General features: G+C 34.4%; 1 protein-coding gene across 1 annotated transcript in view; it reads right to left on the bottom strand.

The window, feature by feature from the left end:
• Positions 1 to 5,225: 5,225 nt before the first annotated feature.
• The window catches only part of NEGR1 (neuronal growth regulator 1), a gene marked incomplete at its 5' end in the record, with an annotated part of 564,097 nt that continues 553,578 nt past the window's right edge, over positions 5,226 to 15,744 (bottom strand). Inside the window, one exon of the mRNA XM_006167158.2 lies at positions 5,226 to 7,241. Coding sequence (XP_006167220.1) covers positions 7,117 to 7,241 — 125 coding nt within the window. The remainder of the gene's footprint in view (positions 7,242 to 15,744) is intronic.

The following is a 15,744-nucleotide window of genomic DNA, read 5'->3' as shown; positions in this document are numbered from 1 at the left end:
CCTCCCACAGCTTTCACCAAACCAAAATTCATGCTAGGACTGGGCTCATTAGCATTAAGTGGAAACAGACCATTCTGTTTTACTAACGCTTCTTGCAATGTTCTTGCCATTTCCATTGTATTTGGTTGAGAAAATACTACTATCTCAACTGTTACTTGTTTTTTATTATTGTTGAAGTAAAAAATCCCTTTTATACCATGAATTAAATGTCCTCATCACAAAAATACTTTTAATTCTTTTAACAAGTGTCCAAAAAAAGTACTTTTCATCAAAGTAGATTACTGAGGCATGGTAGTTTTGTATTAATGGTTACTTCCCCTTCTTCATGTCCGAGACTATTGGGTAATAATTTGTGTGATAAGGAAGAAAGAGAGTAAAGGGAATTTAGAGAATGTAGAATAGTAAGCTGTATAGATAACGTGGGAGCTTTTGTCATTAAAATAGGAATTATATTATTGATATTCAAAGTATTAGTAGTTCATTTAATTTACTATTTAAAAAAATTTACATCTTATCATTTTAAGAAAAAAAAATTGCTGCAATGAAAATCCACATATATTGGAGCACATTTTTCAGGTTAACTGCTTCTGATTCCATATCTGTAACTTTTTATTACATTTGAACTCTTTTCCACGTTGTAGATAAGTGATATTAAAGCAAAATATTTTTTGTCTATACATATGGAAATAAATTCTATTGGGCAAAGTTCAATTGAATTCTCTTACTTGCTCTGGAGATAGCTTTGCCTCCAACAGCACACTGAATTCAATATTCTTTATTTACAAATGTATTTGTTCTTTGGATGTCCTTTTCTTTTGTTGTAATATCTTACCAAGGTTTTCATTACTGGATCAATGTATTCATTTTATAAGTAATTTTTTTATATTTTTATAAACTAAATGGTGATGTCCACAGGATTTGCATTATATTTATATTTTGATGACAAAATGCAAATGTATTTCTTATGATGCATATAGTTTAATTTCTAGAAATAGAACTACCTTCTTGTTCTGCTGCCACAGCACAAACAGGTATGCACATAGTTAGCATTTGAATATAAAGTGATTCAACCAACAAGAGTCGATGTTAAAATTGATATTCTATTTTGAATTCCAAAAATAAAAAAGGGGGTGTGTATTCTAATCTCTGTTTCCCCAAGAATTGTGTTGATAGCAGATGTCTGAGGAATAGTCTTAGCAGATTATACAAAACTTGGCTGCTCCTTTGAAAAATGTTATATTAAAAATAAGGTACATGTGATAATAACAAGATCCACCATTTGATATGATAGATCTAATACAACCAAAGACTGTGTGTCCGAAGGTAATTGCATTGTATGTTCCACACTCCAAAAGTTGCAGATGAGATGTACAAAATCTCTTGGTCTGAAACTCCATACCCTCCAGAAGCATTGGGAAATAAAGATCTGTGGGTGTGTGTATAAGCAAGGCTATAGATACATAAATATACATAGTTTTGTGAAGTTAACCATGTGATCACATTCTTTTCTTATTCCTAGGAAGACTAATGGGAATAGAAACAGATGGGAAGTATTCTGCATTCCACATTTGGCTCAACTCTGCCTCTTAGTAGAAGTATAATTTTCAGTTAAGTGACAAATTGAATCTCGTTTTTATCATCAATACATGACAATCCTATTTTCTACTTTCAGTGTTTTAAAGTGTGTGAAAGCCAAGTATCAATGTCTGCCAAAGTGCTTGCTGTTACAAAATGCAAGGTAGGCACAGTGTGTGCATTGGGAAGGAACTAGCTGCCACATGAGGTAGAGCATGTTTGTTAGACCGAAGGACTTGGGATAGTTTGGACTAGCTTTAGGATAGTGGGTGAAGTTTCTCTGGAGAAGAATTAAAAATTGTTTCTCTTCTCTTCCTCTACAGGAAGAATGAAAGTACTTACTCAATTAGCTTGAAGGTTTGTTTTTCTTTCATCGGAAATATCAGTTCCTAAGTAGTCTCAGTAAATTTGGAATTCTCAGGAAAAATTGTATGTAAATGTGAAGGCATATGCCTCTTGGGAAGTTTAGAGAGAGTATATTGACTCTCAGGAGTTTGGATCAAATTCTGTCTTGAATGAATAATTTTTGGATTTTTTTGTCCTGAAATTTTCATATTTCTGCCTAACAGGTCAATGTAATTATTTTCTGAGTATCTAGATGTGGTATTTGAAGTACTGTATGTCTGTTTGGACTAACTATGTTTAAAGAGAAGCTATAAAATAGCTCTGCTTCATGTGGTAGCTCTCTGAGTCTGATACTTGATGCTACTAGTCCCATAATATAATTGAAATCAGGATACAAGTTGAAAAGAAAAGAAATAGTGAGGCAGTGGAAAAACCAGACATTAGTGTGTTTTCTGTTTTAACCTCTTCTTTGGTGGTGATGGGAAGGGTGGAGTGGGTTTGGTACATACGGTTTTTTCAAAACAACAATAGCACCATATTTCGAAATACCTTATTAAACCAAGCACAAGTATCTTTCATCTTTGGATCTTTGTCAGTTGTTTTATCTACTGTATTGTTCCTTTTGATTTGGCTGACCATTACAGATGAACAGTGTTGGAAAAGAGGACTTAAATCATTCACTTGGAGTGGGCCCCCTTGCATATTATAGTATCTACAAATTATGGGCTCACAGTCAAATCAAATTAAAAAAAAATCAAGGTGTTTTTAAGAAAACTGTATTTGAATGTCTCGAGGTGGAACATCCATTCCCTATTGTTTTATACCCAGCCATCTTAAGAAATTGCATTTCTGAGTCATTCAAATTTTCAGTTGGCCAGTCTGTAAAACCATTAGGATTTTATCATTAGTCTCTGTTGCTAACTCTACTGTTGTTCAGCTGGTAAAGTTCTAAAGAACTGATAATAAAATATTTTCAGAAAAAAATCTTTTTTTTTTTTTGAGAGGTTTTTGCTATAGGGGCGTGTGCACCTGCCAGAAAGACAGAGAGAGACAGAAAGTGAGAAATCACCCTCCCAGGTGAGATGGATATGCCGCAATCCCTTCTCCTCCATTCTCCTCTAGGGATCTTGGGCACACACACACACGTGCCCAGTGTGAGTTTAAGTCACTGGGTCTGGGACTCAAACCACGGTAGATCACATGGGAGTCCCATGACATAGCCATTACGCCAACTGTTGTTCCCACAGAAAAAATCATTTTAGATTAGATGTAGTTCTGCCTGTGGCACCTTTAGAGAATCAACAACAGAACGACTACAGTATGGAGCCCTCTGAAATAATAGCATCTAAAATTTTCACACTGCATCGCTTTGGAGTACCAGAAAGATGTGAGTGTGACACATGGATATAGCAGGAAATGAAGAAGGGAATAGCAAAAATGTGTTTAAACCGTTACTTTTTTTTTTCTTAAACTACTAGAGTTTTAAAATGAGTCAAATACATATTTTAATTGATAAACTGACTTTATATTCACCTATTGGAAACAGTACAACATATTTTACATCAGATTATGAAATATGGATGTTTTACTAAAAGACAGGAAGAGCTTTTTCCGGTCTTTAAAGTAAATACATATTCAAAGGATCTTAAGGCATACCATTTATTCATATTCATATCTATTGAAATACTGTACATCCACATACTTCAATAAATAGTTAAAAACCTGACCTCTTTTTAAATCATTTCTGGATTTCAAAAAACAATTTTTATTGAAAAGATTAAATAGTAACTTTTGGCTGTGTCACAAAGCTAAGCACAATGGATAAATTAACAATTACTCGGTAAATTTGATTGATATAGATGATTGGCATTTATACTTCAGTTTCTCAGAGTTTTCTGACTTCAGATATAGGGGTATTTAAATATATTTTTTTGTCTTGAATTATCTGGTAATTTCCTCAGTTCTCCAGTCTACTTTCTAGATATAGCTTAATGTTATAATGAAGCATTTACTTTTCAGTTAAGTTATAAACCCCCCAAAAGTGGCTTTAAGTTTGAAATTCTTGCTCTCAAATCTTTTAGTGTCTCAAAAAAACACATAATACTAATACTTGGGCAATACTTTTCATTATATAATTGCTGCATAATAGAAACGTAATGGTGTAACAGGACTCATGTTTCAAATGAGATCATTGTAAAACATAATTACACCATTAGCAGTTTAAACCAAGGATGCAAATGAGTAACTTAACTACCCTAATATTCTGGTTCTTTCCTCCTTCTCATCTTTCCTCTCTCCTATCATGCCTTTCTTCCTCCTTTCCTTTCTTCCCTTTCTTCCCCTCTTTATTTCTTTTCCTTTTCTCTCTTTTTCTTTTTTCTCCACTCTCCTTTCTTAACTGCTCTTTATTTTTTTCCCTTTCTTCTTTAAAAAAATTTTAGGGGCAACGAAAGGAGTCCCACAAATGGAACTTTGAAAAATATAGTGCCAAAATGAATAGCTAAAAAAATTTTATAGATCGAAAGACAAATCAATTTTATAAAACTGCGGTTCTGAAATTGCAACAATCTTGTACAGTCAGGACTGATAAAATGGAGTAATCAGACATTTCATATGTCCATAAATGTAAAATCATCTACTCGAACATTATATGCAATACATTCACACAAAAAAGCAAATACTGTAGCCTTATTTGAACAATATTGAACTCATAAATACTCATGATTTCACTCTGTCCAGGGGCCTAAGGACTAGGAATGCTGCTGTGATACAGAAAAACATAGTGAATACCTCCTCTATTTAAAAATGTCACTCAAGAAAGTCTCTTCTAACATAAAGGCAAATACATATAGCTACTGAGCTATGACTGTACTTCTGTCACATTCTATGGAAAAAACACCAGACTCCACAAATTCGGAATCATGACAACACTTTGAACTAATTATTTGGTTCATCCATAGTTTATACCTCAATTTACCTCACATTTACCCTACAGACCTTACAACGAGGAGGTATTTTAACTCTAGGAAAGCGATCACTGTATAATATGCATTCTTGATCTGTTTCTTTCTCCCAAACAATGGTACTGATGGTTAACACTTTTGTGGTAGCACCACTATTTCTAGTAAGTAGATTATTATGGAGTGTGCCACTTTAAAGCTGCAATACAAAAAAAAAAAAAGTGTAGTTTACTCACCGATTCCACAAAGAACATTTTTAAAAAGCAATAAAAAATAAAGTTAAATCCATATTTGTTCAAAAGCCCATTTTTAATTTATCAGTCAAAATAATGTCATAAATCTATCCCAGTTAGTAAATTTAATAGCATTATGCCATATTATTGCCATTTTGTGGAAAGATGATATATTTATGCCCCCTCATTTAAGATTCACTTTTCTAATTAAAATGGATTTATAGTGTACTTTGGGACTAAATTTTACTTGGAAAATGATCATTTTCAAGCTCTCCCTTCTAGGGCAAAATATTAGATATCTTAAATATGTACAACCTCTGTAAAGTTTTTTATATTCTTATAATTTTATTAGTATGATCTTTGCTGTTATGACTTGCAAATGGGGTCTATTTGTAGAAATTTGTGTTGAAGCTAGTAACTTCATCAAACCTGTAAAATGGCTTTCAAGGCTATGATCTTTCTTTAGTAAAGCGTAAAACCATCAAACTATTCCTGTAATATAATATTTAGAGTCACAGCATTTTCCTTCTCAAATGTCGTTTTCCATCTTTATAATAGAAATAATTTAATTTTTGCAATAATTTAATAATTAATATAGCTTAAGGTAGTCTCATCACTGTGTCTTATTGTCATTTGATCACATCTTACATTTAAAATGTAAGAAGAAACAGAGCATGATTTTTTTTTTTAAGCTTCACTTCTTTGAACTGAAATAGTTATAGAGGAAGATTTTATTGAGGATTTATTTAATTATTTCCATGCTTGATCTGCTGCATACCAACGTGGAATATTTATTATATTTTGGAGCTAATTTTTTAAAAATATAACATGCATCCAGAGTATCAATTGAGTGATGTTTTCAGATGGAAAATATGCAAAATGCTCCTGTTCAGGGGAGCACTGTCTCTGTCATACTAGCTTACCTACCACAAAACCAAATTAATTTTGAGTGCTTACCAACGAATGCAATATTAGGTAATAAGACTTTGTGTTCTTTCTGACAAACCATCTTAAAAACTGATTTAGACAATGAAAGGAGAAGATGCTGTATTGCTAGGCAAGCCCTGGAATGGACTGTGCTATCATTTTGGAGGGAATGATTTCCCACAGTGGATCTCACACTTAGCTACAACTAACGAAATCATGTGGTACATCTACGGTACGATGTTATTAAACTGTTTTCATCACAGAAATTGAGTTATTGTGGGGAGAATTCTAGAACCCCACTGATAACGAAGAAGAAGAGTTTACAGTCTAATACCTCCTTTGTTCTTTAGAGATAGGGTATAGTTTAGCTTTATCACTGTGGTTTAATTTTGTTTTCAAATGGTAGGATTTAGCAAAACATTTTAGATTAGTTGGAGACAAAGAGAAAAATATTATTTTATGAAGGCACACCCATGCTGAACTTACAGGAAAGAGAAGCAGAGCTGCACGGCCAGTTATATTACAAGGCTCATTCCTGAAACCTGAATATCATGCGAGCAGAAAAATCTAGATATGTATTATATTTCGAAGAAATGATCTGAAGGCAATATTATTTGCTTTTTTATCAAAAAAGAAAAAAATGCATCTTTGTAAATGTGGATTGACTCATTGAAACAGGGAACTGAATGCTTGTATTGCAGCCTTAAAGAATCACATATTCACTGCAATATTCGTTTTTGTAAACTACAGCCTGCAACCTAGCAGACCATGACTGAATGCTTTTGAAAAGTTGTAGATTACAAACATGAAATCACAATTAATATCCTCTAAAAGTAATTTCAGAGCTTTCACGTCTTAAAAAAAGGACAATGTGTACTGCTTCACAAGGTAATGTAGCTAATCAAAAAAGAGTAGAATTAAAGTATTTACATAATGAGCAATTCTACAGAAGGCGATCATCCCCATGTAAGCACTGCTGATTATATCCCACGCTGCTTTTAACAAACTGTACCAGATTGGATCCAGCCATCAGCACTTTCAGAGAATCCTTAAAAGCCTTTTATGGGTCTTTAAATTTATTGTAGAATGGCATTCTTCAGGTAGAATATGCTGGTGAAAGAGGACAGTGTCAACACAAGGTACCAGCAGGAGAAAAGAACTTCGGCGCTCCCGGTAATTCCATACTGGGCTGTACTTGGAGCTGGAAAGAAATGGAAAAGATTAAATCAAAATCTAATTTGTGTCTTTGAGGATCTTGACAATAATCACAAGGCAGCTGGGTATACGTGAGAAAGCACGGTTACTGGAGGCAGATAGACTTAGTTTCACATCTGATTTCATTCTATGACAGTGTGTGGCCTATTTGACTAACCTTTCTGAGTTTCTGCTTTTTTCAAAGGTGAGACAGAAATCATAGACTCCACCTGACAGGGCTTGGTGAGAACTAGAGGAGAAGCTTCTATAGCATTTTGCACTGGGCTAGAAATGTACTAAGAACTCAATAAGTAGTCACTAATGTTAATATTCCTCTTACATGTATTGTCAATTTTTGTACTAGTGGACAACATTCATTCATTCATATTTTTGTAGATCTTTTTCATCTACCAAATGCTATACTAAGTCCTGGAAAACATTTCCAAGGTCTTTTGTTTTTTTAAAAGGAAAAATACTCAAACAGTTATGATAAATCCCTAGGAATATTAGAGTTACATGTGCAAACTGCAGTGACACAGAAAAAAAATATGCATTTAAATCTGCCTAGGCAAGGAAGGGGTGTAATAGAGAGTTTTACTAAATAGTACTGTCATTTGAGTAGAGGAAACAATATATTTGTAGACATGAAAAAAGTGAGAGCAGGGCATGTAGTCTAGGATATAAAAGCAGATTAATCTTGCTGTACCATGAAGCAGGAGGCCTGAAGCAGAGGGAATTGAAACTGAAGCTCAAGCCTGGTAGAGCAATCTCGATTGTAATGAAAAAGGGTTTAGGTTTTTATACTTAAGGAGATTTTGAAGAATCTGGAGCAGTTGAATGTATAACTACATTTATACATTAGGATGATCACAGTTTTATATGTGGAGAAGTTCATGTGGTTCTTGGCTAATGGGCATACTGAGTTTTCATCGAACACCTAGACTCATCAAGTTTGGAGCATTGCTAGTGTCTACCAAACGGATTCCACTTCATTTCACAGAAGGATAGTTGCCTCTTTGTATGTGAATTATATTGTGTTCCAACAATTGAATGTTGCAGTCATGCTTGGACTTACTTGAGTCTGATTCTCATTTACAATAATAACAATAATAATAATAATAACAAGAAAATTCACCAACATTCTTTTGCCACTTTTTCTTAATAAAAACCAGATTTCAAACACTGTTTCATAGGAGAAATTGAAGTTATGTAATCAAGAAATATATTGTTTCATTCCTAAATCCATAACTCAAATTCAGAAGCAATTTTAGTCACACTGAGTTTGAATTACCAGCAGGTAGTTTTTAATGGAACTTTCACAAATGACTAAATTGCTATGGAATAACAAGAATAAATTATGTTGTTTACACCTCTAAGAAATTAAAGGGGAGGAAAGATGCATTGGCCCTTGCCAATGGGAAGTTTCCTTGACAGTGCAATTGCTGATTCCATAAGAGTGGGATTCCAGTATTGAAGCTAGCACTTTTTAATAAACAGAGCCCGATCAACTATTTCATGCATCTATATGCATCACAAGTAAGTTTTGTTAACAAATGAAGAAAATAAGTCTATTGCTGAACAGATAGCATTTCAATTTCTGGTATGCAAGAAGGCTAATATAAAACTACAGAACTCCTTATTTTTCCTTGTTCAAGACCTAGGAGGCTTTTAAAAAATATAAATAAATATTTAGTGCATGACCTTTTCAGTAACAGACATTTTAGACTTAATGTTTTAAAGAATCTTGAGTCTAATAAAACTAGTATAATAATAAAGGACCAATAATAAGTAAAGTGGTTTCATAAACAAGAAATAGATTTAAAAAAACAAACCATACAAAGCAATGGTAAATTATCTGTGTTATCATGGCATGGCAAATTAAATAGTGCATTAAGTAGGCAACAAGGACCCTCAAAACTCTTTATTCATCCTTTAAAATGAATTGTTCCTAGATCTGCTCTCCTTATCCAACAAATGAAACTTATTATCCTTTTCTTGTGTTATTAGTCTGTGATTTATATATTCATACTTACACATGTACATATGATAACAATTATACTGCATTGCAAATATTTTATGTATTTATTTAATCAAGCAAATTGTAAATTCACCTAGGATATGTCTTATTTATCTTTATATTTCTAGACACAAAATCTAGTATATAGTGGGTGCTCAAGAAATGTCTAGATGAATTAGTCATTTAAATAAATTAACTTATAATTAAAATGAGTACTTCTACCCTATGAAATTAACAATAGACTCTCTTCTGAAGCAAGCAACATCTTTATAGGCTAGAAAATGTACTAATAAACTTTCTGTAATTTATTCAGCAGGTTTTTATTAATCTAGGTACCAAGACTATACAGTTTTGAATGACAGGAATGTTTTCAGAAATATGCTGTTGGATTATTTCATCATTGTGTAAACCATAAAGTGTACTTACACAAACATAGTTGGTATCAATTATTACCCACCTAGTTTACATGCAGCACTGTCATATATGCAGTTCATGTTGACTGGAGTGTCATTATGTGGCATATGATTGCATTAAATACTGGAATACAATAGTTAATTAGATAGGCATGGTCCTTTTTTTAACTGATTTCTATATATTTCCAATATGCTCCTTTCTATCATCTACCTTCAGTGCTCTTTTTTTCCCATTATGCCTGAATCTTTTTCCACTCTACCTCCTATTGGCTTAAATATGACAAAGATATTATCAATGCTATATGTAAAAATTAACTATAATTTTACAATTAAAATAACATACTTTTTTTTACTAGTGCTGCAAATTGATGTTCTTTTTAGTTGTTTGTGAATGTGATACTTCTATAGTACTAAAATGAACTACAAACTGCAGCATTTTTACCCTTCAATTATAAGCAATAATCATAAACAATCAGTAGACAAAAAAGAAATGGCTAATTTAGTCAAAGGAGTGTGAAGCCAGATACCTAATTTCAAGTCATATCATCATTCACACTTTTTAACTATATATTGAATTTTTATTTATGTACTGAAGTTTGAATTAAGAATCATATAGGCAAAGGTGAGTGAAACCCAATCCTCCTTTCAAGTGAAGTTCATACTAGTTGGGGGTACAAATAAACAGTAAAATATATAAATTAGATTATATTCAACTGTAAGGATAATTAATGTTCAACATGGAAGGACTCCCTAAAGAGTAATGGAAGATAGATTTTCTGGGAAACAGATATAAATATTGACACAGTTATTGGGGGTTGGATCTGTGACATAGTAGTTAAGGAAACCAGATACCACGTGGCCAACCACTCTCTGAACCTTGGCATGGGTGCCTTGGAAAAAATATATTGGTGTATGCACATACATCACCCAAATCCTGACAGAATAGAGAAATGGAGAAGGAATGTGGTAAGAACACGCCCCATCAGAGGGTGCTTTCTTCCTCTCCCTGTTTCTCTCTGCCTCTCTCAGTATGTCCAGTTTATAAATTAAATTTTATCATAGGTATGTACATATAGGAAAAAACATAGTGTATATAGGATTTGGTATTCAGGAATCCATTTAGGGTCTTGGAATGTAACCCCCACAGATACACAGGGACTACTGTACATATCTATAACTCATTTTTAAAAATGGCTGTATAATAACCAGTTGCTAAAGTGTGCCCTCATTATATAACTTTATTCCAATTGTTTGACATCTTTATGTGTGGTTTTGGTGTATATGTATATGACAGTTGAATTACTTGGAGAAGAGGGCTAATGGTAGTAAAGTCAAGGGTCTTATTACTATTTGGTTTAATTATATTTGCTTGGTGTATTAAATCCCAATCAACTGATGTTAAGAAATTAAAGAAAATAACTGTTATTTATAATTACAAATTAGTTTCAAGACACTCAGCTCAAGTATTATATCTTTTAAAAAAATCTAGAAAATCCCTCATTTCAAGTTAAATATTCTACTCTTTTCCCCATTTTAGTTAGTAAATTGTAACATTTATGCATCTTAACCTGAATTGACCATGGGTATCTCAAAGCCAAGATATATGTATCTTTAGTCTTTGGTGCTGAACAAAGACTACTTAGTATGTGCTCAGTAAGTTTGTTGAGTGATTATCTGATTTATGTTCATTTCCCCATTGTCACCACCAATCCATTGGAAACACAATACCTTCGTTTCTTTTTTTCAGGACGATATTGTCTTTCCTTACTCAGATTTTGCTGAATCTTTCTTCTCTTCCTATTTTCAGGTTCATTATTACCTTACTTTGACCTATATAGATTAGACTAGTTCTCTTTAACATTTTGATCAAAGAAAGATCATTGAGTAAATTATATATGAGCAGAACATGTACTGAACTCTCTAATATCATCCTCTTTTTTGCAAAAGAGAGTGGGTGAAGATGAATCCATGGGCCTCTAGTTATAGTCCTGAATTCCTTTGGAGTCACCCAGTTGGGTCTCTGGGATAGGTATGGGTTGTATGTTCTCTGCTATGTTTTCATTTGCCTGTACATAATACTGTAATTCATTCAAAGTAAACTTCAGAGAGACAGGTCATGTGATCGGAGATATAGCTGGGCTATGGTGAGGGCTTTAGCTTCATGGAGAGTTTAATTCTTTTTCTACAATCACTTGACTACTCTGTGAACTATAGGTTATACTAGCAAAAGTAAGAGTAGAAGCTTATGGTAGCCGAAAACCTTCAAGTATTTCCCCATTGGTTTTGAATAAACCAAAGTTTTATAGTCCAGCAGTCAGGAGCCTCTGTTACCCAGACTAATACCAACTATTGGCTCCAGTCCCACAAGTCATTTTCTGAACACTCCATCGTTTTGTTATCCCATGTCATTTGCTATCCCATACTCCATCCTTAAGCCGAGGTGGCCTCTTTTCTATCACTCTTCTCCGCTTATTAAAATACTACTCACCTAAAATATCACTTTTCCATAATGCCCTTCTCATACTAATAAAAATTAGCCTTCTGCCTATACCTTATTTCAGATTTTTTTAAACATTTGTATGCGTGTGTATCTGCCTATATACGTCGATACTTCCACAGGACTATAAGCTTGTTGAAGCCATAAAGCATCTTTCTCTGTAATAAGTGCATTTGTAACTTATACCAAATGTTCCCTAGGTGCTTATTGAATTAAATTGGTAAAATATTACTATTATGCATTTGTCTAACTTAAGATCACCTTGATATAATACCTTATTTCAATAACTGTCCCTATGGTTTCTTGCCTTTAAGGCAAAATGTGTGATGGGAAATTGTTCTCTTTCTTTCCCAACATGTATTTGATTGTTTCTGAGGAAAACAAAAGAAAGTAAAAGAAAAGTTTAAATTGATAAGGAAAGGAGAACTAAGTGAGAAGAGGAAGAAAGGAAAAAAATAAAAGAAATATAAGAACATGCAGATCTTGAGAAATACAGAGAATGGTTTCATATTCACTATTTTATTTAAGAATAAAGAAGAAAGAAAGAAAAAATGGGATGTGTCAGAGAAACTGCATTGGTCAGAATTTTGAAATGGGAATTTTTTTAAAAAACAATAGAACTGGAACTGGCTGGTTATTATTCTTCCTAGTTTCTAAGTACTTTTTGTTGTTTTTTAGTTTCCTAAAAGGCAGGAGCACTTGCTGAAGAGAGGGGGGGAGGGGAAGGGAAAGGAAAAGAGAGAGAGAGGAAAGAGAGAACATGAGAAAGCAGCTTCCAGGAGGGATGACCATGCCACAGTCCTTGCTCCTCCCTTCTCCTCTTGGAAATCTGGGCACACACAAAACATCCCCAGTGTTTCTCTCAAGCTACACGGTCTAATCAAACTGCACAGTCAGCCACATAGAAGCCAGCCATCTTAACCACTATCCTCCAAATGGCCCTTAAGTAAGTTTTTAAATAAAAAATTGTGTGTAATGTATGAACTGTGGAGCTAGATGACATAGGTCCAAATTCCAACTTCAGTCCTTTTTAACTGGACTACAATAGGCAAGTTTCTTGTATTTGTTTATTTCAATATCTTCATCTACAAATGAGCATTGGTAGTATCTTCAAAGTTATTGTAAAGATTAAATATATTGATATTTGTAAACCACCCAGTATGCACCTAACAAAGCCTGAGCACTCCCTCAAGGATTATTTTACTACTCATTTCCTCACTTACTCAACAAATCCACATGAGCCATGTGCCAGGTTTTCTCTGTCAGGTAGCAAAGTCGAAATGGCCCCTGTTTCCACAGAGCTTTCTGTTTAGCTCGAGATGCTTTCCACAGAACAAACGTATTTTACTTCATTCTTAATCTGCACATGATTAAATCAATGTTTCTGTGGACTTACAAAGATATTCATCTTATATTACAAAATATTAATCCTCTCCATTTTTTGGCTTCTTTGTAATATATATTTAATTTACTAGAATTTACTGCTAAGTAATTGGCCAGTCTCCTCTAGTTTTCAGTCTTCTTAAAGTTGGGGAGTATGGCCTCTTCTTTTTCTTCTCTTTCCATTTTTTTGCCAAAAAGAACAGCATGGTACATGGCAGTGAGAGAGTGGTTTCATGGCTGACCTAATGCCAAGTTTGGTTTTGGAGGAGTTCTCTCAGGCATGGAGTAGTAGTGTCCAGGCTAGGTAGAGAGTCCAGGTCTTTGGGATTTCTTCCAGTTGTCAACAGGAAGATCCAATCTCAGTTTTAACACATATCTTAAATCTTGTCTAATTATGATTATCACTCCCAATTACTTACAGCTGCTGCATATTATTTTCAGTCTTGGCAGTTTTCCCCTGTATTGCTCCAGTTTTTATTTTTAGGCAAGAGCAAATGTAACTGTGAAATATTTAGTTTTGGTACAATACCAATTACTCTCCTAGGCAATTTTCTTAAATTACTAAAGCCTTAACTAAACTAGCTTTGAGTCATATTTTTAAGATTGCAACCTGAGGTAGAATTAAGTTACATTCATTTGTCTTCTATAAGACAAAACTGGCCTTGACTTTCATTTTTCTGAGGAGAGTTATACCTTAATGGCAAGTGGATGATTTACACTCAAATTAGATTTCATGTAAAACAGCATAGCTAAGGTGCACTCAAACCAAAGAATACCTTAATCTACTGAAAAATTATGCACCATTGATTAGATCCAATTGACATTTTGACTCTATTTTATTAGAATCTGTATGAGAAGTTTGCTCAAAAGATAGTTTAGAGGGAACCAGCAGTTAGCATAATGACTATGTCGCTGAACTCCCACGTAGTCGACCGCGGTTCGCGTGCCGGACCCGGTGGCTTAAAACTCATGCCGGGCACGTGTGTGTGCGTGCCCAAGATCCCGAGAGGAGAATGGAGGAGGAGGGATTGTGGCGTGGCCATCCCCCTCGGGGGGTGATTTCTCGCTTTCTGTCTCTATGTCTCTCTCTGTCTTTCTGGCGAGCGCACGCACCCTATAGCAAAAACCTCTCCAAAAAAAAGATAGTTTATCCTCCCTTATGAAATGTCCACCTCTTTAGATCATCAGCTGGTGCAAGGGATAACCACCAGAGTCTCAGATTACACCTCGCTTTGTTCTCTCTCTTCATTCTACCTAAACACTGGATAGGGATTAGGAAAGGCAAAGAGCAATAGGAGGGATGTGCTTTGCAACTGGATATATTATTAAAAAAAAATTGTTTATCACCAGAGGTCATGTGTGCTTGCGAGAGAGAGAGAGAGAGAGAGAGAGAGAGAGAGAAAGCATCCCCCCAATGGGACAAGGTATCTCTTTCCCTTCATTTCTCCATCCTATAAGGATTCTGAGTGCATACACACACATGTTCATGTACCAAACATGTTTATCACACTGCTGGGGCCAGGATTTGAACTGCAGTCAGTTCAGCCATATGGGAACCGGTTCTATATGTAATACATAGCACTTAACTGCTGGGCTACAGGGTCAGCCCACAGATACATAACTTTGGAATGTGGTATGTGTAAGAAGCAGACTGGTTTCAGCATAAGTGACATAATCTCACTCTTTTCTGTTTTTTCTTGTTTAATCAGATGGGCCAGGTCCTAAGATTGCATATACCACATTATAGATAAAGCACAAGCCATGTCTTCTCACATACCACCTCACGCCTATGGCACAGTGATTTCCAGGAAGAGGGCTTTGTGTGTGTGAATATTGTGTGCTCCCTCCGGGATCTTTATCCATAGACTGGTGTTGAGGAAAGCCTATAAAGTTCAGTTGTCGTATGGTGGAGCTAACAATGTATAAATTTCTCTCTTTTTTTTTTTAATGGAAAGCACTTTCATGGTGCCAATACACTGTTTCCTGGGAATACAGAGAGATAAACATACCATGGTCTACTTTTCAAATAGCTTTCAGTCTAGGAGACTAAGGCTTAATTTATGAGCCCCTCATGTGTTTAGAGAAAGAATGTAAAAACTGGATAAATGGCTTGGAATTCCTGCCAGTCATCCATTCCCTTTGTCTTTACAAGGAACCAGGCCAACAAGTACACATTATTGTACTTTTCTCAAATTAGAGG

Source organism: Tupaia chinensis, unplaced genomic scaffold (assembly GCF_000334495.1).
Source record: "Tupaia chinensis unplaced genomic scaffold, TupChi_1.0 Scaffold144529_1, whole genome shotgun sequence".
Taxonomy (NCBI): domain Eukaryota; kingdom Metazoa; phylum Chordata; class Mammalia; order Scandentia; family Tupaiidae; genus Tupaia; species Tupaia belangeri.
This window is presented reverse-complemented; position numbering and strand designations above follow the sequence as displayed.